General features: G+C 32.9%; 3 protein-coding genes across 3 annotated transcripts; 1 reads left to right on the forward strand and 2 right to left on the reverse strand.

The window, feature by feature from the left end:
- Positions 1-1,052: 1,052 nt before the first annotated feature.
- LOC110612040 (proline-rich protein 36) lies at positions 1,053-10,858 on the reverse strand. The gene is made up of 14 exons (XM_021752679.2): positions 10,269-10,858; positions 9,674-9,790; positions 9,290-9,595; positions 7,247-9,190; positions 5,974-6,168; positions 5,678-5,890; positions 5,486-5,557; positions 5,295-5,396; positions 5,062-5,163; positions 4,607-4,978; positions 4,223-4,519; positions 3,415-3,804; positions 3,071-3,314; positions 1,053-2,288 (listed from the first exon to the last, which is right to left on the reverse strand). Exons 1-14 carry the CDS (start codon positions 10,348-10,350, stop codon positions 1,601-1,603), a joined length of 5,124 nt encoding a protein of 1,707 aa, XP_021608371.2. The 5' UTR covers positions 10,351-10,858; the 3' UTR covers positions 1,053-1,600.
- Positions 10,859-14,746: 3,888 nt separating this feature from the next.
- Positions 14,747-20,148, reverse strand: LOC110612151 (zinc finger CCCH domain-containing protein 64). The gene is made up of 11 exons (XM_021752850.2): positions 19,973-20,148; positions 19,599-19,872; positions 19,177-19,306; positions 18,935-19,051; positions 18,387-18,504; positions 17,628-18,073; positions 17,197-17,482; positions 16,796-16,889; positions 15,876-16,021; positions 15,237-15,458; positions 14,747-15,038 (listed from the first exon to the last, which is right to left on the reverse strand). The coding sequence occupies exons 1-10, from the start codon at positions 20,045-20,047 to the stop codon at positions 15,330-15,332; spliced, it is 1,815 nt and encodes a 604-aa protein (XP_021608542.1). The 5' UTR covers positions 20,048-20,148; the 3' UTR covers positions 14,747-15,038; positions 15,237-15,329.
- Positions 20,149-24,498: 4,350 nt separating this feature from the next.
- LOC110610956 (pathogen-associated molecular patterns-induced protein A70) lies at positions 24,499-25,500 on the forward strand. The gene has a single exon (XM_021751035.1). The coding sequence runs from the start codon at positions 24,509-24,511 to the stop codon at positions 25,340-25,342; it is 834 nt and encodes a 277-aa protein (XP_021606727.1). The 5' UTR covers positions 24,499-24,508; the 3' UTR covers positions 25,343-25,500.
- Positions 25,501-25,917: the final 417 nt, after the last annotated feature.

Here is a 25,917-nt window from a genome sequence, read left to right on the forward strand (position 1 = left end):
TGGCGACAGCGAACAAATAAAAAAAATTAATTAATTTTCCTGGTTTAAAGGCAAGGAGAGAAAAACAAAAATGATTATAAAAATAATAAAAAATTCAAATGATGAGAAATAAAGATCCTAAGAGCTTCTTCTTTCTTTGAATTCTCTGTTTTTCTTTGTCTACCTCTTTCTTCAAATCTAATTTTAATGGATTTATGAAATGGGAAAATGGATTATAAATTTTTTTTATCAAAGATATTTTAACTACATGATGATAAATCAGTCTATTTAAAAAATTCAAAAACTTTTTAGTAAAACTTCTTCTTTCTTTGGATTCTCTCTTTTTCTTTATCTCCCTCTTTCTTTTCTCCTCTCCAAATCTTATTTTAATGAATTTAGGAGACGGAAGAAGAGATTATAAATTTTTTTATCAAAGATATTTTAATGAAATGATTATAAATCAGTTTATTCAAAAACTTTCTAATAAAACTCAAAAATAAAATTATTTACAAAAAAGTTCACTCTTCACTCTCATAAATTTTTAAAATAAAAAAAATTAATTCAGTAACGTTTAATATCTTATATATAAAATAAGATATAATAAATTAACGGATATTAAATATAAAATAAGATATAATAAATTAACAAAATTAGATTTGTAGCCTAATGATTAATAAAATGCAGCTTTTTTATATGATTTTAAGTTTAATTTTTATTAATAAAAATCGAATCGAGACAGATTGATATTTTAAAAAATAATTTTTGGTGAAAAGAATAAATTTACTAGTTAATTATATAGCAAAAGATAAAAATATTAAATTTTATTTTTTAAAAAAATTATTCTTATTTTATTTTTTTTAAATCACCCTTAAATTATCATTGAAACCAAATAATGTAAAATAAAATAAAAATAATGTCACATTTAAAGACAATTTCAAGTATTTTTAATCCTAATTATATAATTCATGGACAAATTTGGCTTTTTTACCAAAACTGTTTTTCTTACATAAATTATTTTCTGTACAACAAACGTCTAAATGAAAATTTTTTTTCATACTACTGGACAATTGAATGCTCTCAGAGAACAGGGCATAGGTGCATTTTCATGAGAAATGAAAAAAGTTCTATATATCAGTAACATGGGAATTCCATTTTCTCTATAAATACATATGCAGGGATCCCCCCCATTTTTCATGCTGCATCAAGATTCACCTCAATTGTTTTATTACCAGAGAACTCAGAAAGTACAATGTAGTGTAGAACATGAAAGCATTCTATGAGACTGTCTCCTGTAAGCTTGCCAGCACATCCGATTCAGTATCATATCATCAAGAATCAAGAATCAAGAATCATGCACTTATCTACAGTCATGGCTTCAAATTTCCACAGTTGGAGGACCCTGCTAATTTTTCTTGTCCATTAGAATGCCTTCCATGATCTATTCCTGCTAGCCACTTGCCGAGTAGGCACAGCTTCGAGTTCCCGCATTCCTGGTTAATAACTTGTACTTTTGATGGAAGCTATTCTTTGTTTCCATGGGAGACTAGATCCATGGTTGAAGCTAAGATTTTGAAACTCGAAAAATTGGGTATCAGTATTCACAAAAATTATGTTCTAATCGTCAATGTGAACCTGGCCATTGTTTGAAGATAACCTCGTGTTCACTCGCACTTTCACCTGCCAATCTCCTCATTCTCTGCCACAACTGTCTGCCCCTCCCTGTTCTCAATGGACCCGAGCTCGAGTACCTCCTAAATGATCCTGATGCCTGACTCCCATATCTAACTGACGTACTGAACAAACCTGACATTGATATTCCCCTCTCTATGTCCGGCTCAGAATCATAGTCCGGTACTGTAGTTTCATTTTGGAAAGGATCCTGCAGATGTCCTGAGGCTGCAGAGACTCCAGCATCCATATCCACAGATAAATCCCGGCTGGAACTTTCTGAACCTACTTCTTTTGCCTCATCACACTCGTTGCATACTAGTTTTAAGGCCTGCACAACCTCCCCCATAAAAGGACGGTGCGATACCTCCGGTTGCACGCACATTGAAGCAATAGCTGCTACTTTGGCTACACTGTCAAAAGGGATGTCAGGTCCTAGAGATGTATCGATAATCATTTCCAGCCCTTCTCTGCTGGTTAAAAGTGGACGGGCCCATGCAACTAGATTCTCTTGACCAGGTGGCTGCGACATGTCAACTGGTTTTCTTCCAGTTAAGAGCTCCAGAAGGACTACACCATAGCTATATACATCACTCTTTACAAGAAGATGACCAGTCATTGCATACTCAGGAGCCACATACCTGGATAAAATTTCAACCATAACAGAAATATCAATAGCACAAATCAAAATTCAAGAACTCGAGGATACCAAAAAGTTATCTTTGTTTCTCCAGAAAGAGAATCTAAAAAGAGCTATTTATCATTATTAGTTAGCGAGCCAACATTCAAGATGAAATCTAAATCCTTTTTTGCGAAGTTGGCACCAACTTTCAAATATCAAAATATTCCTTTGAAAGTACTGTAAATACTACTGACCAGCAAAATTTAAATTTCAGCAAAATATCGAATAAACTATGAATTCTCAATCCTTTTGTTATAAAAATGTTACAAAACTGTTTATGATTCTAGTTCACATGATGCTTGAAATTCAGTTAGTTGATCACTGGTTTCCAAAAGGCTGCACAACTACAGTGACTTGTGAGAAGGTCATCTTTGTGCAGGTATGCATATTACCATATTTTACAAGATGACATGGCAGCAACACCAGTAAACTTATTGTGCGTCTATTTACCTTAGAAAACCATCAACCAGTATAGACGACAACTTCTAGCATCTCAGAATCAAGTAACTTTTATCCCCAATTGCAACTTCCACATTGATAAGTTAATAGACAGATCATAAATGCATATACTTCTACTCATAGAGCTAAATTCCCCCACTTAAGTGCATGATTTGGGTATGACAGGTAACCAACCATGAATCATGCTCCATAAGGTCAGATACGTTATCCCTAAACCCTAATTCACTGGTGAAACTAAGGGGATATATCAAGAACTAAAGACAACCAGAATAGCATCCTTACCCAAAAGTTCCCATTACACGGGTTGATATGTGTCTGTTCTCCTCATCCAAGGCTGTTCGGGCCAGACCAAAGTCGGACACCTTTGGTGTGAAATCATGTTCCAACAAGATGTTGCTAGCCTTAAAGTCCCTGTGTATAACACGGGGACTTGAATCCTCATGTAGATAAGCTAGACCTCGAGCGGCACCGAGTGCTATCTTGATCCGTGCATCCCAATCAAGTGGAGAAGGTTCCTTATCCGCCCCTGATAAAACATTACCATTTTGCATCAAATTTACCAATTGAATAAAAAAGATAAATTCCCTGAACTGAACATGAATCACAAGAAAAAGTAAAACCACTACCATGCAAATGAGACTCCACACTGCCATTTGGTATAAGTTCATATACCAAGCAGCGGGCACGCTCCTCTGTACATATACCAATCAACTTGACCAGATTTCTGTGATGAAGACGGCTAAGCATTTCGACCTCTGCCAAGAATTCACGGTCACCTTGCCGATCATCCCTTTTCAGAACTTTTACTGCCACTTTGGTCCCATCTTCAAGAGTACCACTGTAAACAAGCCCAAAGCCACCTTCACCAAGTATTCTTGAAGCATCAAAGTTATTCGTAGCTCTTTCTATGTCAATTGTGCTGAAAGTCTTGGCTGATCCTGCATAAGGTGCAATACTAGAACCAAATGACAAGGAAGCAGAACTGAGACCACTTCCAACCATCGATGCAGTTGTACCTACAAAATTTATAATTTTTCCTTTTCATTTCAAAACAGAAGATTTCTAAATGTTTAATTGCAAGATAACAGGAAACTAAATGCACTAGGACAGAACAAAATGTGCACAGCTAAAGCTCATGCAAGGCAAACATAAAAATACAACATCGGGATGTGAACTCTGAATATAAATTAGAATCGCATACCTCAAGTGGTATCAAAGTTTTAATTCATTTATTTATTTAGTTAGTTAGCTAGTTAGTCAGTCAGTTAGTTACTTAGTTATATATTATTATTATTTCAATTATTAATTCAATGTGATAGCATTACCTTGCTAAGTCCAAAACAAGGAGCGACATATCAGCTCAATTTGTAAGAGCTGATATACACCAGACTGATAGGGCATAGCATAATAGGTTTTTATGAACACAGGGATTACCTGATGGTTTTGCAATTGAAGGTGGCAAAGGACGCAGAGTTGGTGTTGATTGACTTGTGCGGCCTCTATGCCTAACCAGCAAAACCCAAGCAACAGCAGAGCATAAAATTAGTGCTACAGAAGCTGACAGAGCAATAATAGCAACTATGCCACCACCAAGCCCATCTTTTTGCTGCCTTCTCCGTACATCAACCCCTAGGGGCTTTATTGCCCTTGCATTATTGTCATTGCCAGAATATGGCCCATTATCTATTATAGTAATGCCAGAAGATGCTGAAGGTGGAGATGGGGGTAAACCTATAAATATAAGAGTTCCAGATAAATATCCAGATAAAAAAATCTACAAAAAGACCTACAAAACCTGCAGATTAAGAATTTAGTTACCTGGATACCGCACATAAAGTACTTCATAGTCACCAAAAAATGATGATTTTATTGCAACTTTTTTATGCCAGAATCTCTGATAAGTCAAAAAGGCAGTTGTGTTATCAAATCTTTTTCCCAGTGGAACCAAGTCAATCAGGACAATTGTCTTCTCTGGTTGCTGGCTGGCAGCATTGGCTCCCATAATTCGAACTTGACTTTGTTTCATAAAAACACCAGCAGCAATTTCCTGAGCAAGCTCTGAAACCAAAGGGAAAAAGGTGTACAATGCAACAGTGAGTTGCAGTCCCACTTGCATGGGTAAGACACATCCACATGGAGATCCAGGTGGAGTATTTGCATATGGCTCCACGCAAACAATTGCTGAGCAATCTACAGAAAAGATCAACGTGTTATATTTCAGTAATTAGGACAGCAAGAAACAAACATAAAATCTTAATTACCCATTTTTATACCTTCATTAGGAGGTGGAGGTGGCAATGCTTGAACTGGGTGGGGAAGAGGAGGACTCAATGATGAAGACCCAGATGGAGAAACTCTTGGGGGAAGAACAGGCACTTGAAAAATACAATTGCAAACAAAAGGTGAGCTATAAAGGATATACATGTGGGATAAATAAAATTCACAGCTCACAAGTAGCATTTGATAATTTCAATAGAAAATGGAAGGCAAGCTGAGTTCTTATTACTTCTGGTCCAGCCAGATGCCACTGTTGGAGACGGTGAAGGAGCAGGAGAGACATTGGTAACTGGTGTAGAAATGGGATAATGTGATGCAGAAGCTGAAGATCCTGTCATCCAGGAACTGCATTAGAATCTTAAATGACCTATATGTCATTGCTCTAAAAGTCAACCACTGCAGCATTCACTATCATGGTACCTGGACTAAGGGGTGGAGAAGCATAGTGTGTTCGCCTATTTGTTGGAAGAAATGACGGAGAGATAACTGGACCTGTAAAAAGCACCAAGTGAAAATTCTCTCAAAGAGATAACTGGAATTGCATATATTCAGAGCTGGATAGACCATAAATATTAATGAAGTGAAAATTCTCTCAATAATAAAAAGTTAGACCTCGCTGTTTTGAAGAGAGAGGAGACAATGAAGGAGCAGGGCTATTAACTTTGGTCCTTGCATGTTTCCACCAATGAAATGGGATAGAAGGTGAAGATGCAGGAGAGTGGTGCTCTTTATTTATAGGTGTAGGAGATGATAAAGATGGAACAGAAGCATCATTGGATTGTCTTACGGCTTTGTGTGTTGAAGGAGCCAGAAAAGAAAAGGAACCTGCAATTATTATTTACAAACTTTCATTACATTTCTTCATATCAATGATTTGGTTGAGGTTCACAATTTTTTAAAATGAATACCTCTGGCTGGGGAATGGTTTGCAGGTGGTAAAGCTTTCAATGTTTCATCTGGTGGTGCAGCAACAGGAATTCCGTCTTTTTTCCGGCCAATGCTTGGGAGAGGAGTTGATTCATCTGGTGGTGCACCAACAGGAATTCCATTCTTTTTCCAGCCAATGCTTGGGAGAGGAGTTGATGCATGAGAGATATCAGGACCTGCAACTCAGATGAAGACAACCAGAACATTATAACATTGAGCTTGCAATGGGAAAAAACTGCCAGTCAAATATATATGGGAATACCCCAAATATTGTAATCCGTTGTCATTAAAAGGTTCCATTGCTTTGCAAAATCATTTGGATTTTATACATACATACATGTAGCAAAGAACAAGTAGACGTAATGAAATATTATAAATAATAAAGGTGCAATTCAAATGAGAACAAACATAGTGTATCGGCATATTTTAGTGTAGTGGCTCTCATAAGTGCACTTCATATTTTTTATGATCATGAAACAAAGCTACATCCTAACAATTTTGGAGTAATAACAGAAATTTTCAGAAGCATGTTAAAAGCAGAATATTTCCCATTGTCAATGTGCTGTTTCGTCTTCAGACAATACATCCTTCTATAGCAACTGAGAGCAAGTAACAGTGAGAAAATTTTTGAGGATTCCTGGCAGATATGATCTTTCAACTCAACACCCATGGCACCGAGGTATCAAATGTAAAGAAAAATAACACAAAGCTAAAATGACTAAAACAAAAGGTGTAGTATATCACAACTATTAAATCCCAGATTCAAATGAGGATGTTGAATGGTTTCAAGTTCAACGTCAAATCACCAGCAACTTAAATACAAAAATCAAAATTAAGTGTTCCCTCTATTAGAACATGGCAATGCAGAAGGCGCTTCCCAGGCAAGACAGGATGGACTTCTGGTGAACTGTGAGGCAATTGTCCTACTGGTGATACAACTGGAACTGCTTTTATCAAAGTAAACCAGCAACAACTGGTCATTTTAAAATTTTATATTGCATTTGAAGGAGAAAGAGAAGAGCAATTCATCACTATATTTTATGTAACAATGCACACCAGGTGATACAGATGGCATTATTGCTGGTGCAAATGGATGGACTGATGGCTTGTTCCATCCCAATTTCCTAGGTGGAGATGGAACTAATGTCATGATTTTGGAAAAACAAAGGAAAAATAAAAATGAAAAATAAGCACATTTAGAATTAAATCTACACAAGCATTAGTTACAGAAAAACAAAAATGCTAATTCTATACCTGGTGCAACTGATTTTGGTACAGGAGCCCCAGTAAATGATGTATAACTATGATGAGTACTAGGTGGCGAAACTTGAGGTGCACTTGGGTGGATGATTGGGGAAGTTGCAGGTGAACTTGGACGGATGATCGGTGAATCGTCAGGCAAATTCCTCTTACTATGATGAGTACTAGGTGGTGAAATTTCAGGTGCACTTGGGTGGATGATTGGGGAAGTTGCAGGTGAACTTGGATGGAAGATTGGTGAACCCTCAGGAAAATTCTCCTTACCATGATGAATACTAGGTGGCAAAATTTCATGTGCACTTGGCTGGATTATTGGAGAAATTGCAGGCGAACTTGGATGAATGATTGGCAAATCATCAGGCAAATTCTTCTTACTATGATGAGTACTAGGCGGCAAAATTTCAGGTGCACCTGGCTGGATTATTGGAGAAGTTGCAGGTGAACTTGGATGAATGATTGGCAAATCATCAGAGAAATTCTTCTTACTATGATGAGTACTAGGTGGCAAAATTTCACGTGCACCTGGCTGGACTATTGGAGAAATTGCAGGTGAACTTGAATGGACGGTTGGTAAATTATCAAGCGAATTCTTCTTACTATGATGAGTATTAGGCGGCAAAATTTCAGGTGCACTTGGCTGGATTATTGGAGAAGTTGCAGGTGAACTTGGATGAATGATAGGCAAATCATCAGACAAATTCTTCTTAACATGATGAGTGCTAGGCGGCAAAATTTCAGGTGCACTTGGCTGGATTATTGGAGAAGTTGCAGGTGAACTTGGATGAATGATCGGCAACTCATCAGACAAATTCTTCTTACTATGATGAGTGCTAGGCGGCAAAATTTCAGGTGCACTTGGCTGGATTATTGGAGAAGTTGCAGGTGAACTTGGATGAATGATCGGCAACTCATCAGACAAATTCTTCTTACTATGATGAGTGCTAGGCGGCAAAATTTCAGGTGCACTCGGCTGGATTATTGGAGAAGTTGCAGGTGAACTTGGATGAATGATCGGCAACTCATCAGACAAATTCTTCTTACTATGATGAGTGCTAGGCGGCAAAATTTCAGGTGCACTCGGCTGGATTATTGGAGAAGTTGCAGGTGAACTTGGATGAATGATCGGCAACTCATCAGACAAATTCTTCTTACTATGATGAGTGCTACGTGGCAAAATTTCAGGTGCACTTGGCTGGATTATTGGAGAAGTTGCAGGTGAACTTGGATGAATGATTGGCAAGTCATCAGACAAATTCTTCTTACTATGATGAGTGCTAGGCGGCAAAATTTCAGGTGCACTTGGCTGGATTATTGGAGAAGTTGCAGGTGAACTTGGATGAATGATTGGCAAGTCATCAGACAAATTCTTCTTACTATGATGAGTGCTAGGCGGCAAAATTTCAGGTGCACTTGGCTGGATTATTGGAGAAGTTGCAGGTGAACTTGGATGAATGATCGGCAAATCATCAGACAAATTCTTCTTACTATGATGAGTGCTAGGGGGCAAAATTTCAGGTGCACTTGGCCGGATGATTGGAGAAGTTGCAGGTGAACTAGGATGAATGATTGGCAAATCATCAGACAAATTCTTCTTACTATGATGATTACTAGGCGGCAAAATTTCAGGTGCACTTGGCTGGATTATTGGAGAAGTTGCAGGTGAACTTGGATGAATGACTGGCAAATCATCAGAAAAATTCTTCTTACTATGATGAGTACTAGGTGGCAAAATTTCAGGTGCACTTGGCTGGATTATTGGAGAAGTTGCAGGTGAACTTGGATGAATGATTGGCAAATCATCAAACAAATTCTTCTTACTACGTTGAGTACTAGGCGGCAAAATTTGAGGTGCACTTGGCTGGATTATTGGAGAAATTGCAGGTGAACTTGGATGGACGATTGGTGGATCTTCAGACAAATTCTTTGAAGGACCTGTAGCTGGAACCAGATACAGTGAAAACACAATTCCTTTAGAACTGAACTGAACATGAAAATGTTAAGCATAATAAAATCTAGTAAGTAATGAATGTACAACACCTGGCACAGAAACAGGAGCATGTGTAATTGATTTGTTTCCTTGAGAAGCATTTGATGGCATAAGCGCTTCATGTCCTCCAGCAATTAAGGGTGGAGGCACAGTACTATATGCTGGTGATAAAATGGGAATACTTGGTGACAGTAACGGCCCATGTCCTTCAGAAGTTAATGGTAAAGAAGCCGTATTATCTGGTGTCCTTGCTATCGGACTGCTAGGTGAATATGATGGTACCAACCCTCTAATCTCTTGTGGCAAAGGGGCAGGCACTAGTGGTGGTAATGCGAATGAAGGAGGTAAATTTGATCCTGAATTGCCGACAATTAATCTTCATTAAACAACATCAGTATTAGTTAAGAACAAAAAGTGCAGTTTATGCAAGCTACCATTTGGCTGAGGATCTGAGCCTGGCACATTGCTTCTGAATGGGCTTCTTATAGGAGCAGGTGTTCCTTCTGTAGGAGAAACAGTAGAAGTAGCTGGAGAAGGAGGAAGATTGTATCCTAAAGACAACAAAAGCAAAAGCTACCTTGTAACAAATTCAAGCAAGATAGTCACAAGTATAAATCTGTTAATTCTTGCATGTATGAATATGGATTTTAAACTATAAACTCCCAGAATCAATTCAATGACTTAAACTTGACCTACAAACTGTGATCTCTGGTTATGTGATTCAGGAACTCATATTGGCAAAAAGGTTATATAGAACTTTGATATTCATATCAATAAAAGATTACACAGTCCAAATTGGTTGAGCTCAACTGTATCAGTTCCTGAATGCTCTATAAATCAAAACAAAGCTAAACATTTGACAGTTGATTCACATTAACATATAAAAATAAATAGTAACCTGATGAAATTTCATCCACCAAGATCACCAAATAGTTCATTACAATCACAGAACTAAAATAAACCAACATGAACTGGGAATCAAAACAGGGTTGAATTCTAACAAAGTATAATTGAAAATCTTAGACTTACCTGCAGATCCTTGAACAGTGAAAAAAAAGCCAATGACACAAAATTTTACCAGCTGGAGAATGGCTGGAACCACTGCACCCATCCCATAAAGCACCAAATCTCACAACTCCCTCAAAGATGATACAGAAATTATTTACAAAAAAAAAAAGGAAAGAAAGAAAGAGAAGAGTAATTTACTCTATTAAGCGATTGAAAGATGGATTGAAGCAATAACAAAGAGGAAGTTAAATCAGCCAAAACCCACAAATATTATATAAAAAAAGGCAAATGACAAGATATTTTATGATAAAAACCCAGAATCAATTTGTAAGAAAGAGCCCAGGAAACAGTTTTCCCGTGAACTAAAGCTCTCAACTTTCTATTCTTCTAAGATTACCATGTACGAAAATTCAACTGTTTCACTCGCATATGTCCCAAGCTAAACCAAACTCAGACAAACCAAACAAACCCAAAAAAGAAATTAAAAGAAAAAGCCATAAGCATAGCCCAAAACAACGCAGTCTCTGTGCAAAGTAACAGGGAAAGTTTTGGTAGTTTTGTGGGGACAAAGTTCAGATACGGGAAAGAGAAAGAAATTTGGTTAAAAAGAAAAGAAAAAGGTCAGGGGGAAGTTGATGCATGTAAATTTTTTATTGGGAAAAAGGTTAATTATAAGGGGATATTTGTATATTAAACCGTTAATGGGGGATTAAATGTTAATTATTTTTCTTTCTAATTTGAGGGTTGAGCTTCTTTAATACTGGCTACTGTTTGTGTGATCTTTCACCAAACCATTACTTTTGAAAATTTTAACAAATTTTAGGTTGATTCAAAAGAAAAAATATATATATTATTAGGTATTTGGTTGTATTAATTATTTTTTTATTAATTTTATTTATTAAATATTATAAAAAATTAAAATACATTCAGTATGGAAATAAATTTTTTTAAAAAAATAAAAGATTAATTAATAAATTTTTTAAATTATAAAAATTAAATAATAAAATACTTAACTGTTGAAATTAAATATTTTTTTTAAATGTAGATGTTTTGATGTAATTTTTAAAATTAAAAAAATTAATTAATAAATTTTTAACTCACATACAAATTAAATAGTAAATTTTCATTACAAAATTAATTTATTTATGAAAAATGTTTTCTAAAAAATATTTTCATTATTTAATTATAATAAAAAAAGATAAAGAGAGTTGAAATAAAATAATAATAATTATTATTATTATTATAAAAGGAATTTATTTGTATAAATAAAATTTTTGGCTTAATAAACTTACATAACGTGGCTTAATATTATTCATTTTTAACACGTGTGTGCGTCTGTTTTGGTTTGTAAATAAAAAATTAAATCCAAAAAGCAACTTTCTTGAAAATATCTTAATTGTCATTTGATTAGAAAATATTTCCTTGAAACAAATTCTCTTAATATCCTAAATGGCAAATTGTTTGATTATAATTAATAGTATTGTATTCATTAAGATATTTTTTTTAAATAAAAATTAAAATTTAAAAAAATAAAATTTAAAATTTTTCAAATTTATTCAAATTCATTTACTATCAGATATGTGTATTCATTAAGATATTAAAAGTGTATTTATTTTTAATGATATTTTTTTATGATTACGTATTTTAAAAGATAAACAAAAATAAAATTATGATCACATGAAAATATCTAAAAATGCCAACTTAATAATAAATAAAATGGTTGAATACTGCCTAACTAATTAATTCAAAGTTTGGTACATTAAAAAATACCCACTTTAATGGAAGCATCAAGACAACTTTCACATAGCGTTGAAGTTATGATTAATTAAAATTAATTTAAAATTACATTTTATATATTTTGTTTCTACACATTTTAAATAATTAATTTAAAATTTATTTTTAACATTTAAAATGATATATATCTAATAAATATTGTTTAACCTTTTAACTTTAAGATTAAAAATAGTTTATATTACATATTAATTTTAACTTTTGTTTAAAATAAATCTACTTATTGTATTAATAAAATTTTCTCTAACTAAAATATGACCAGTTAGAATAACATTATGACTTTTGTCAAATTAGTATTTTCAAAATTGTTAGTTGATATCAATTTTGCCACAAATCCCGGCAGAGCAAAATTGTTGGAATCAAGCAGTCACAGACTTGTCAGTCTCTGGTTCCGACGAACAGGTGCTCTGAGAAAATCACCCCAACCAAACTTTATATTTTATTTCTTCAATCTCAGCCGCAAGTTACAGAAAATTTCCACATGACTCAGTTTTCTACATAAATAACAAAAAATAATTAGTTTTTCATATTGAAACGTTACAATACTATCATCTCTAATAAACTTTTTCCGCTGTTTCAAATATTGCCGAATGTTCAAACAAACTTTAACTCTTATAGGGCGCAACGACATAGCTGAAACATTTTTCATACCATACTCTTTATAGTGGCCAATAAAATTCCCGACAAATTTAGCTAACGTCTTATATCTCCTTCCAAACAAACAGGAATTGATTGTACAACCAAGAGCCCTCATTTCCCCTCTATGCCATAAATCTGTCAAAGAGGTCTGTATATTCTAAAAATTGGTTGGATTATATTTGAAAAACATTCTCATCATACAGAAATCATAAGTGAGAATCGAAATATCTCTAAAGTTTTTAATAGGGACAACAATATCTTATTCTTCATCGATAGTCAATTGATGCACATCGTGTTCTATGGGGAAGGGAAAAGAAAAAATTAGGTTTAAGGAGAAGGCAAGAGTATCGAATCATAAATGGACTACAAAGGAAAACTTAGTATCGAAAGTTAACTTTAACTACTTGACTATTGATCCATCAGTATTGATATTGATATAATAATCTATTAAAAAATAGCTCTAATTAAAAAAAATTCATAATCGAAATACTCAAATAAAAATTTTTAAAAAAAAATCAATTAAATTTTCTTTTTACATGAATGAGACTTTAATGCAGATTCAGGATTTATCATTCAATATTTTTGGCTAAATTTGTCACAATCTCATAATTAAAATAGAGTCAAAATTCAAAATATTTTTGATAACTTCGATTTTTTTTTTTTCAAAAAAAAAAAAAAGATAAAATTGCTAGAGTTGATTCTAATTGAAAGTTGCTGACCTGGTGTAATTGTGGTCATCAAAAATTCAAAATAGCTGCCAAACCGAGAGTTGATTACTAAAGGACCTTTGATGTTTCCACGTTTATGTTAGATTTATTCAACCAAGTTCCTGAGTGTGTTTCTCAATTGTCGGTGTAATTACTTCCTCAAAATGCTAAAAATTAAATGCTATTAAAAAATATCTTAGAATTATTTTCATCCCTTTTAATCTTAGTCAGATTCCACTGTCAAGACCAGTTAAGAAATTACTTGGGACCCATCCATATTTATGAACATTTCTTTTCCCATAATTACTATTAAAAATAAAAAAATTACTAGAAAAAAATTTACTTATTAATTTATTGCAGCTCACAACACTTCCTTCCAATTATGTTAAATAGTTTTCAACCACAAAGTTGGTGGAGTAATGCTTTGTGCCATTGTCTGCAGGCAACTGAACTATTGCCTACTCTGAGAGACTGAGACCATCATTAGTATTTCAACTACTTTGTCAAATCATGTGTGAATTTTATGCAATTAACTCTTCATTATCTCACTCAGGCCAGGTCCTCATTTTAATTATTTCTTACTTTGATTCTCTCTTCATAAAAGCTGATAAAGAGTTGTCCTTTTCTATGGAACCTTGCAACATTGGGTGGTGGTGGAATCTATGATCTATCCAGCCTACTTCACAAGGAAACTATCTCTAATCTTAATTGACTTCTCATTACCTGGAAAAGAAAAGGGCATTAATTTTCAGGTCCCAGCAATCAATCTCTAGGTCCCCCAACTTCTTCTGGCCCCAAAATGCTGAAAAAGTTACTGAAACTTGAATTGTATTACCTTCTACACCAAGGTTGATCTGCAATTAAGCACAAACTTAGTCGCAGTGACTTGAGTTCTCCCAATCTCTCCCCTTTGTAACTTAGTGAAAAACATAAGTTGCAGTGACCCACTTCTCAAAAAGAAAAAAAAAATAGAGAGAAAAAGAAAGAAGTAGAAGTAGTTGCAGTGACCCACACTAAAACTATATAGGTCACGGCCACAAAACAAGTTATATTTAATCAAATCCACACATCTATACACGTTCTATGTTTAATAGAACAAACACAATATAATCAATTATGTAAGTAAAAAATAAAGTAATATAACTGTCGTTTCATTTTTAAGTTTTCTTGCAAAAAATAATGTCTTAATATTTAATTCATATGGAATAATAGTAATGCAACGGAGTGATGTTAGTGAGAGTGGTAGCAATTCTTACTTATTAGCCCATGGCGTAGTGGTGGTACTAGCAGTTGCCACCAAGTGGTGATGGCAGCAACTGCTTGTGAATGGTAATGTGCTAAAAATTGTGGCAATGAAAGAAATACTAATAGCAAAAGACTAATCATATAAACTTAAATTGATTAAATTACAACTGATTGTTACTGTTATACTACATATGTCAAAATTTTATGCAACCAAATAAAAATAATAAAATATGCACTCACAATTTCATTATATCTTGAATATACTAATCATAGCCTCAAATATTTCGATCTTTTCTGTATGAAGTTGGAACTTGGTCAGTTTTCATTTCTAGATTGGGCAAAACTGCTAAACGGAAAGACCCGGCTTTCCTTACGGCTGGATGGGTCAGGGTCTCATCTCTAGCTTGATCTGTAATTAAACCAAATACTAGAGCAAGTTAATCTGCAGCAGGTTACTTCTAATTTTGCCAGTTCAAGAAATGAAATAAACTGGGTGTCATCTGCTAGAGGATAATGGAGTGTCCCTCCACACTATTCCCACAACAAATACATTTTAAATATGAAGCAAATGACCTTATGTGATCAAAAATTGGAAAGATGCGAGTACCTTAAGGGAGTAGCTCAGTAGCATTCACTGATGAAATTAGCGTGGTAGCTATGAGGTATCAAACACAAGACCGATGGTACTGCAACGCATATATCAACGAGTTGGATCCAACTCCTCAAACTTCTTCTTGAATTCTTCCACCATATTTGTTTCCTCTTCTTTGTTAAGCGTACAAGTCCTCCAATCAGCTCTCTCAGGTGTGTTCAGCAACCCTGCTAGAACCTGCAAAATATTTCTTTTCAAATTTTATCCTTAACATAAACATTTCATTTAGTCTACACTTATTTTTGCTGCTTGAACATATAAGAATGTTGACTCTTAATTTAAATTATTAATTCAAGGGAAGTTCAAGAACTTCAACTGATTTACACTCAAAATCTTCTTTTATTTGTGCAACCACAATAAGTTACTCCAAACTTCAGTATAAATTAGATCATTAACCCTAATGAGAATGGGAGCTTAAACATAAAAATGATGAGTTAATTTAAAATCTAAAACTACAAACATCACTGGCTGTAGTTTGGTGAATGGAGACCACATTTATAAGTTAAAAATCAATTATCCAAACCAATACTGATACCACAACCAAAAAAGGCATTCTCATGTTTAACAATTAAATTGAAAATAACAGTGACTTACTTCACGTCCAAATTGCATAGGAAATCTCTCATTCTCCTCAACCAAGTGTGACAGTATGGTACCATCAGGGAGTTCCACATAGAAGAAACTATAGTTCCTATCAAACTGTGTCCTCAACCATTTTCTGCCATCAGAATTATCATCAACTGCAAGAGAAACAACAGTATGAAGATACATTGGAAACCATGACAGTTCCACTTCTATTACAAATTTAGGCTTAGGCAAAACCCATCATAAATCCCGTAAATATTTGCATGTTCTTGCTATTGATTCAGCCAACCAAGGTGTGTTCTATTAAATCTTGTTTTGAGTACTAAATTGCACAATATAATATTGGCTAAATTTACTAAAACTTTTGTGTTTTGAGCCCTTCAATCTCAATTTTGAAGATTCCATTGATGTTTAAATGCATGTCATGCTACAAAATGTAAATAGCATATGTTTACTCCCTCAATATATGAAGATTTTACCCATATTAGATTTTTTGAGGTTTTCTTTTTTAGGACAATCTCCAATATTGTGAACTTGCAGTTTGTTTATATTTAGAAAAATCACACTTTCTTATGTTAAACTATTACTTAGTAGCACCTAATTGAAAAGTTAAGGGCTAAAACACAACTCCAATTGGAGGGCTGTTACCAAAAAATTAAAAAGTTGGAGGGTTCCCAATCACCATCTCAAAAAATTAAGTGAAAAAAAGATGTCATCAAGATGGCTGAGATGAAATTAACAAAAACACATTTTGAGAAGGCAACATGCCGATGGTTCAGAAGGTATTCCAAACATCAAGGGATAACATCAAATAGAAACTTCCCTAAGAAATTACAAGTGAAGACATAGGGTTTGCCTGCAATTTGAACTTTAAAAGCAAGAGGCATGACGAGAATAATAATTAACAACCTTGAGGAATTGCAACTTACATTTCTTGGCCACAAATTTAAAACCCAGTTTATCAGCAGCCATATTAAATATATCCTGAACTGCAGCTGCTTTAGATGATGGAACAGGAACAGCCTAATGGAATGAAAGAAAGAAGACAGAAATAAGTCAAATATCATAATAATATTGGCCGGTCCTTTATTGCTATTTTTCTGTCATTTAAAACCATTTGAAAAACAAGTATTCATCATATCCACAAATTAAATGGCAAGTGTTTTGAGCAACATGCTTGTGCATTTGTAAATTTCAAGTAAATAGAGAAAACCATAGAAATAACAGTACCAGCTTCTCATAAAAATAATTTGGGCCTTTGTAAGAAATGTAGACTTCTTAATACATCTAGAATCTAGATATTTATTTTAAGAAAGTATTTCCATTTTACCTGAAGATTAGCATGAGTAACTCGCTTGGAAACCCACTCAAATGCGATAAATTCCTTACCCCGGTTCTTAAAGTATAATTTGAGACTATTCCTGAATCTAACAAGTTCAGATTCACATTCTTGAGGTAAAGAAAGGGTACTAGGAGAATGCTCAATGGGCATTAATAGGACATGGTCTTGAACAAGGGGGCCTTTGGCCAGGGCACAGTAGTAATTTTCTCCTATGCTAATGATCAGATGTGACTCCACGCTGGGGCTTGACAAACAAAACCAGCACTCTTTTGACCTGTAAAACAATTAAAGGATTCACTGTCGTACATACACAAAGAGAGAGAAAAGCAGGAGGCAGATATAGAAGAAAGCTCAAACACCTTGAACACAAACAGAAATCACAAAGCATGGACCAATCAACCATTTGATCAAACACTGACCTGTTAGAATTTTGAGAGCCATGTCTCTTGTGAGAATAGCTCTCAACTTCACTCTGCAAATCGTGCTTAAATTTGCAGTCTGGACCTCTTTCACATTTTCCTTTGATAAGAAAATCAATACAAACACCTCTTAAATATTGTTCCCTTGCATCCATGTCATGCCGAAAGTGGCATTTTTCCCCTCGTGGACAAGAATCAGAATATATAAATTTAAAACACAGTTTATCACCATCCCCGGTTCCAGTTCTCTGACGTTTTTGGGAGACATCATATCTCCAATATTGAGAATCAGATGCACTCTCACTAGGCCTCTTGTTGGGATCTTTAGGTTGATCCTTTTGTTCTAAAAAGGTGTATGGGGATAAGGTAGTGTTAGGGGGCTTCATGCTAATCTCTGCAGCAGTCATTGTAGATCCTGGAGTAGGACATATTGCATGGATAAATTTCTGAGAAACAAGATAACGAAGTTAAAGAATGCCCAGAAGGTAAAAAGTAAACTAGGTGGGATAAAAGTAGCAAGACATTAAAGTATCAAAGAAAAGCAAGGATTATATCAGATCATGCATCAGTCACGGCCGCTGTCAGCCTCTTGTCATGTTGTTATGCCTTGTGCCAACTCAAGCCAGGTTAAATAATATAACATCACCTTTTTGTCAACATACAATTAGTGGACCACAATATGCATTCAAGAGAAGTTTCCAAACGTGTCAAAGTGAAAGCAACAACATGTAGAGAACTTATTGGAAATCAAAAGCACACCTGTTTATCCTTATTTCCAACAGATGCAAGACCAAAGAAGCGGGTAACATGCACAGCATCAATGTTAGAGTAAGGTTCACGGGCATAAAATATACCCTTAGTACCAGCAATATGATACCTGCCACACATGACAAACTTTTATGATAATACATAATTCTATTGAAAGCATTTCCAAAAAGCAGTAAAGAACCACTGAATAATGCAGTAGATGAAATTCATGTTTCAGTTTCCATACAGCTAAATAGAATCAGCCACCCATAAGGTCATACATCATTGCCCCCAGCTTATTTTTTGCTTTTTTGTTTTAGACAAAAAATACTCTCCTGCTTTTGAGTTCAGAAATCATGTCCGTGAAGCATGGTAATCTGTTAAGGGATTCTATTGCTAGGAGGGAGTGCATTACTGCTAAACAAAAATAACAGTAACATTGCTTGCTTTGCCATTATTGATTCTCCATAGCTCCAATTGCAGAAGGGGAGCAAAAGTTGACCTCATAGACTGCTATTATTGCTGATGTACAGTGACAATAGTCTCCAAGAATGACTTACCGTGGTTTGATCTCTGCTACTAACTCAGCCACAGTAGAATCCCTACCTGCTGAATCTGATATTCCTGCAGGAACATCAGATGTAGTTCTATTTGTGACCCCACTTGGCCACTCATTAGTGAAAATGTATTAAGGAAGTCAAAGTACACAAACGCCACAACTAACAAATGAAGCAAGCAGATACAAGTAGCAACTGGTCTGGTAGAAGGAGTTCACTCATAAGTCATAACAGAGCAAGGATATGTTAGAAACAAGTCAACTATTCCAGGTTCATCAGCCAATGCTCGCAGCGCATCAACATCATCTTGACTGTATGTTCCAAATTGTTGAGTTTCCGATGACTGTCTACCCGATAAGTATGCAACAGATAGACCTAAATGCCAATGCCATCAATTAGCAAAAACATAGAACATAATAAATGATTTATGGAAGGTTGGTCAAATGTTATTATCAGTAGCGGAAAAACACTCAAGGTAGCACCTAAAAATGGATTCGATCATATGCTATGACAATGACATGAGCTTGCCAAAAATGATCATTTAAAACAAACAAGTAGCTGAAATTAACAGATAAAATTAGTAATGTAAAGAAAAAAAAAATCCCAATTCAACGTTTTGTTTATATTTGCTGAAAAAAGAAACAGAGAATGGCATTTGTAAATTTACCAAAGAGAGTGAATTTGCCGCTGCTTCTGAGCCAAAAGAGATTCTCGCAAATTTTCAAACCGTCCATTTTGAACCCCAAGTTGGCGGAGTTTTTGGATGCAACCGATAGGACTTTAGGAGCACCAACACCATAGTCGCCGATGAAGTATGTAGGGAGGGGAATTTGAGTGCGGCCTTCCACGTAGTCCATGAACTCCTCCAGCAGCTCAGGCGAGTCCGGGAAGAACTGACCCACGCAGAACAGCGCATCGAATGGTCCCGCCGACTTGTTCACCTTCAATTCATTAGTTCAAGGTTCTCTTAGTTAAGAACTAAATAGATAAACCCTACAGAGACAAACACCATATAGCGAAAGAGAGATAGAGAGAGGAGACCGAATGCACACGCTTGTAGAGCTGATTGAGACGGCCTAAAACGTCACCGCATAGAAGGATTCTGGGTGGAGCCATGGACGCCGAGAGCAAGAAGAGGAGAGTTTTGTAGCAGTGGCAGCTAAAGAGGAAAAAGAGGGAAAGCGGGATCTCTACTGTTTCGCTAGCCTAGACTGTAATTGTTAGAGCGGAAGGGGAGAGAAGAGTTGGGCTTTGAACTCGTTGGACCTAAAACCCAAAAAGAAGAAATTTAAAGTAAAGAAACCATTTGATGAAAGCCCATGTTTAAGTACACAAACCTGAAAATTCCCATTACATATTACAAATCATATGTAATATAAATAGAAACTCTTGACGGCCATTTCCCAGTATATCTGCCCATGTCTCTCATTGAATTCTTTGAAGCAAACTAGGTTGCGGATGGATTAGCTAGTATGGGGTTGTTTGTGAGCATGACTTGGCTGTTCTTAATGTGCCTCCTTTGTCGGTTTTTCAGAGTTTGATGGTACGCTCAAGGTGTTGCTTAAGCGAGTATGGGTGTTATGGGTCAACGCAGAAGGCAAACTCATTTGCAGCAGAAACCAGAAGCCATTCCATGCCGTCTTTTCTTTTCAGGACGCATTTAATCCAAAACTTGCACTTTTGATTTTTCATCCTATCCTATTAAAATTATTTAATTTTATAAAAAAACATATTTGATAAACTTTAAATTAATTATTTATATTAAAGTTCTTATATAATTAATCAAATTGTATACATAATATATTAAAGCAAATAATTTGCATTTAAAAAATAGTATATATATATAGTACTGTATTGATAAAGATTCTTACAAATTAAAAACAATTTAATTTTTTATTAATTTTTTTTGTTTTTAAAATTTCCAATGCAAAATACTTTTAAAAAACATGTTGGCATTAAAGTCACGTGAATAAAGAGAATGGAAAATGTGAAATGCAGTTCGTCTCTTGTTATCTTGTTATAATAATCATCCAACCGAATAAATTGAAAGTTAAAATTTTAATATTTGTAAACATTGAATTGAATCAATTTCAATTATAAATTAAATCAAATTATAATAATCATCCAACCGAATAAATTGAAAATTAAAATTTTAATATTTGTAAACATTGAATCAATTTCAATTATAAATTAAATCAAATTGAATTAGTCTGATTCGATTTGATCGATTTTAATTTTTAATAATTTTTTATTTTTATACTTTATTTTTAATATTTTAAAATTTAATTAAAATATTTTAATTTTAATATAATTTAATTTCTGAATGTTATTAAAAATAACACATTATTATCACTAAATCAGTTCAATTCGACTTTTTTGATTTTTTTTTATTAAAATCGAATCGAATTAAAATAAATAAACCGAACCGAATCGAATCGAAATAAATAAAAAATTGAACTAAAATTTTAAATTAATTAAATTCGATAGATTTTTTTAATTTAAACCGAATACTGCTCACCTCTACTCTATCGCTTGTTTATATTCACTGTGTTGTCTCATTTTAAAAACAAAAATCTTTTTCTCTTTAGCATTAAAGTTAGTGATATGCATTAGTGATATGCATTTTTCAATTGAATTAAATAACAATTTCAATAAAAATTAAATTAAAAAATTCGATAGTAGAAGAACAGAAACAAGTTGCACATTAAAATAAAAAAATCAATATTGAAGTAATATATTAAAAAAATATTTGAAGAGGTAACTTTAAAAAGATATATTAATTTAACTAGGAAATGCAAATTAAAGATTTAAAAATTAACTTATAGTAACGACTAGTCGAATATTAGAAATTTAATATTCATAATAAAAATAAAAGAAATAAATGAACACAGTAGCACAAATAAATTAGTAATATTTTTTAGTATTTCATAGTATCAAATTCGAATAAAATATTTTTAAGTAATAAATAATTAAATTTAAAATAAATTTAAATTTAAAAATTAATATTCCTAACGAGTTTATATATAGATTATTCATTATTTTGAATGTGTTATATAAATAAATTAATTAATATAAAATATATATTTTTATAATAATCTTTATATATTTTTATTTTAAAATTAAATTTAAAATAATTTATAAGTGAAATTTATTAATAAAAATATAATTTTATATAAATTATTAATTAAAATATATAAAATTTAACAGTTTAAATATTATTCGATTTTGGATGAATTTAAATAAATTAAAATAAAATTTTAATGGAATTTAAAACTGATCTGAATATTGATACAATTAATAGAATTTGTTGAAATATTTTTAAATATCCTATTTATTTATATCTATGATGAAACTCAATTTTTTTATTAAAATAAATAATATTAATGGTATAACAAAATCAAATCTTTTTTTGGCGTAGTGCATAATAATAATAATAATAATAAAAGATAATATGGGAGGAGAGTTAGTCAATTTGGCTTATTGCAAATCATAATTGGCAATAATCTCTAGGTTTCATAGGCCATAGCTTCACATGTGACGTTTAATTGGGAAACCTATTCGGTACCTCAGTTGCGCCGATTTTGTAGGTAAATTTCATGAAAGCCTTAACTACTTAACTCGAGTAATTTATATCTACAGTTATTTAAGTTTGCATATTTTAATTTTAATTTTAAATAAATTAACTAAATATTTATATTCAAATATAATTTTAATTATTTTTTAAAATTAAAATTAAATATAAATATATATAAAATAATTAAAAATAATATATCTATTATAAAATATTTATAATTATTAATATAAAATAAAATCTATTTACCGTTAGAACTGTGAATGGTATATTTTATAGTTAAATTATTATTATTTTTAAAATTAAATATATTATTTAATTATAATTAAATATGAATTAATATTATATTTATGTGTAAATTTTTTTATATTTAAAATAATAAAATATTTATTTAATATTCTATTTAAATTTTTATATTTTCATTTTTAAAAATTAATTAAAATTATATTTAAATATAAATATTAATCTAATTAATTTAAATTTTAAATTAAAATAAAAAATGACATAAAGGTTGAATATTTTTAATTATTTAGCCTATTTTTTAAGTCTTTTATCGTTTTAAAAGGTAAGATATTGTGATTATTATCATTTTAAATAAAAAATAATTTGTATTATAAATAATTATATGGTATTTATCATAATTTTTTTAATATTTAAAACATTACAATAAAATTATTTTTTATATCATTAATAGCTTTAACTGAACTTAATGAATTTCAATATCATACATGAATTAATATTGTCGCAAAAAATTTTATATATAACACCCGTTAGAGATCATAACTATAATAATAACTCGAGATTTAAATTTTATTGAATACAATAAATAGATAAATTTTATTAATTTAAAAAAAAATGTGAGGAATTTTATTATATGAAAACAGAGATTTAATTAAATGCCTTTTACACAGCTAATGGTGCGATGGAAACTTGGAAACCAAACAGTTAATTAAGTCTATCAGCCAATTAAATCTATGATTTCTAATCAATGATATCTCAGGTTATGAGTAATAAAACAATAATTATTATGGTAAGAAACTATAGAGTTTTAATACGAGTAAATAAGTTTAGCCTGAATGGTTCATGATTTTATTTTTTATTTTTTTTCTTTTATCCTCTAGTAATATATAATCGCTACCATATTATAGTAGCATTTATCGCTATTATATAAAACTGTATGTACGGACATACATTTTTCTCTCCATCGTTCAACCATGGTGTAGTTGAGTTCTTTGTTCTACTAATCCATCACGTCAGGTGAGCTGAATCTCTTTTAGAGTGGTATCTGTTGCTATCATACAAAGTTGTATGTACAGATATATTTTTTTCTCTTCATCACGTCAGATGAGTTATATCCATTTTTAAGGAGTCTAGACTCTAGTCAGTTTGGCATAGTAGAACGTGATTTGAATTGTGTATTAATATTCCACTTTGTGTGGTGGACTCCGATGATTTTTGAATCTTATCTTTTTATAAAAATTCGACTACGATTTAAATATTAGAAGTTAAGTGAAGTTCAATGATCATCTCGTGTATGTATTTTTAAATTATATTATACATATATATATATATATATATATCCTTTCACTAATAATTAAAATGATAAAAAAAATTATTACATTCCGGTCACTTGTGACTTGAGTAAGATTTTTTTTTTCATTTAGTGAGATATAAAATTTCAATACATTAGATTTATTTTTATTAATATAAATACATTTATATTATAAAAATTTAGATGATACATTCATGCTATAATAATTAAAATATATAATGTATTATAGAACAAGTAGAATTAAATTAATCAGCATATATATTTATATTTATAAATTATTAAAAAAACAAAGAAATAGTACAAAGTTTAAATAAATCTATTAATAAATTATATAATTTTATAATAATATTAAAAATAGTAACATATGTTAAATTCAATTCAATACCATTAAATTTCTATATTATTATCATTATTGACTTTGATTTTAATGTATTCGGATGGTCAATATGGGCACATGCACAGCCTGATAAATATCAGGCTGCCGCTGTGCAGAGAGACGCCAGTGCTTTTCCACTCGACTTTGTACGCACTCTCTAAGCACAGCTCCACACAAACCATGACCGACTCAGCATCGACACCTCCGATGTGGGGTTTCACCGCTGGCTGGTTTACATCCGCCTCTCTTTTCTTACTGCTCAATCTGGTTATCGGCACCATTGTCCTCACTTCCCGTTTCAGCTCCAACAGAAGACACCAAGAGCAAGAGCAACTCCGACCGCTTGCTAGAGCCCCGTCCCTCTTAGAACGAGTCAAGTCGTTCGACTTATCATTCTACAACTACCTACCGCTTCACCCAGAAGCGACAGCCGACTCAGTACCCGACGCCGAACCAGAGTACAAACCTGGGGTTCAACTCGAACGAACCCCTTCCTTCTTAGAACGGATGAAGTCCATCAAGTTATCCTCTTTCTACAGATCAGAACCAGAAACTGAATTCGCGGCTGAACCTGAGTCGGAGTCTCATGACACGAGCCAGGGCCATGCAACCGGTGTTGAAGTGGAGCATCAGGTGAAGAGGAGTAAATCGGAGCCAAGGGTAGGCGCAGAGAGGAGAGAGACAGAGAAGATGAAGAAATCAGCAAGCGAAAGAGAAGTGGCAGTAGAAGAGGACAGAGAGGACGTGGAAAGGAGGAGGCCTGCAACGACAAGGTTGGAAAAAACGGAGTCGTTTGGAGACGAAGCAGTTGACGCGAAAGCTGATGACTTTATCAACAGGTTTAAGCAGCAATTGAAGTTGCAGAGGCTAGATTCTCTGTTGCGTTACAGAGACATGCTCAAAGGAAAGTAAAATAAATAAAATATCTTTATCTTCTTTTTTCTTTGGCTAGTCTAAGTCTGTTTTGCTTTTGATGGAAGGTTGAGCTTGATATGCTCTGTCTGTAATTTATAAGGCTTAAATTAATTTTCTTGCTTGGTCTATGAGAAAATGCAAGGTTATTTTGGTAATTTGGATACTGGTCGGAATGGAAATGGAGCTTACGTAATTTTGAAGAAGAAGCACAGTGTAACGAAACCGGAATGACAGAAATGACCCCCTCTGTGTCCTTCTGCTTTGTTTTGAAGGAGTTGATGTTGGGGGCGTTCTCGACATTTTACGTAATTTTGTTGCTACTCTACTTTTTAGGCTGCTTTTTCAAATCTTCGGTTCAAATTAAAATTTTAATTTATAAAAAAATAATTTTTTAATTTCTGAAATATAATGTAATTAATAAATTTATTTTTTTATTTTAAAATTTAATACTTTTGTAAATTTTAATTTTATCAAAAATAAAAAATTTTTCTTTAAAAATATTAATAGTGACAAGAAAAAAAGAACTAACTAGATTTTTTAGAATTCAATATTTTAATTTTTAAATTTTAATT

This window comes from Manihot esculenta, chromosome 3 (genome assembly GCF_001659605.2).
Source record: "Manihot esculenta cultivar AM560-2 chromosome 3, M.esculenta_v8, whole genome shotgun sequence".
Taxonomy (NCBI): Eukaryota; Viridiplantae; Streptophyta; class Magnoliopsida; order Malpighiales; family Euphorbiaceae; genus Manihot; species Manihot esculenta.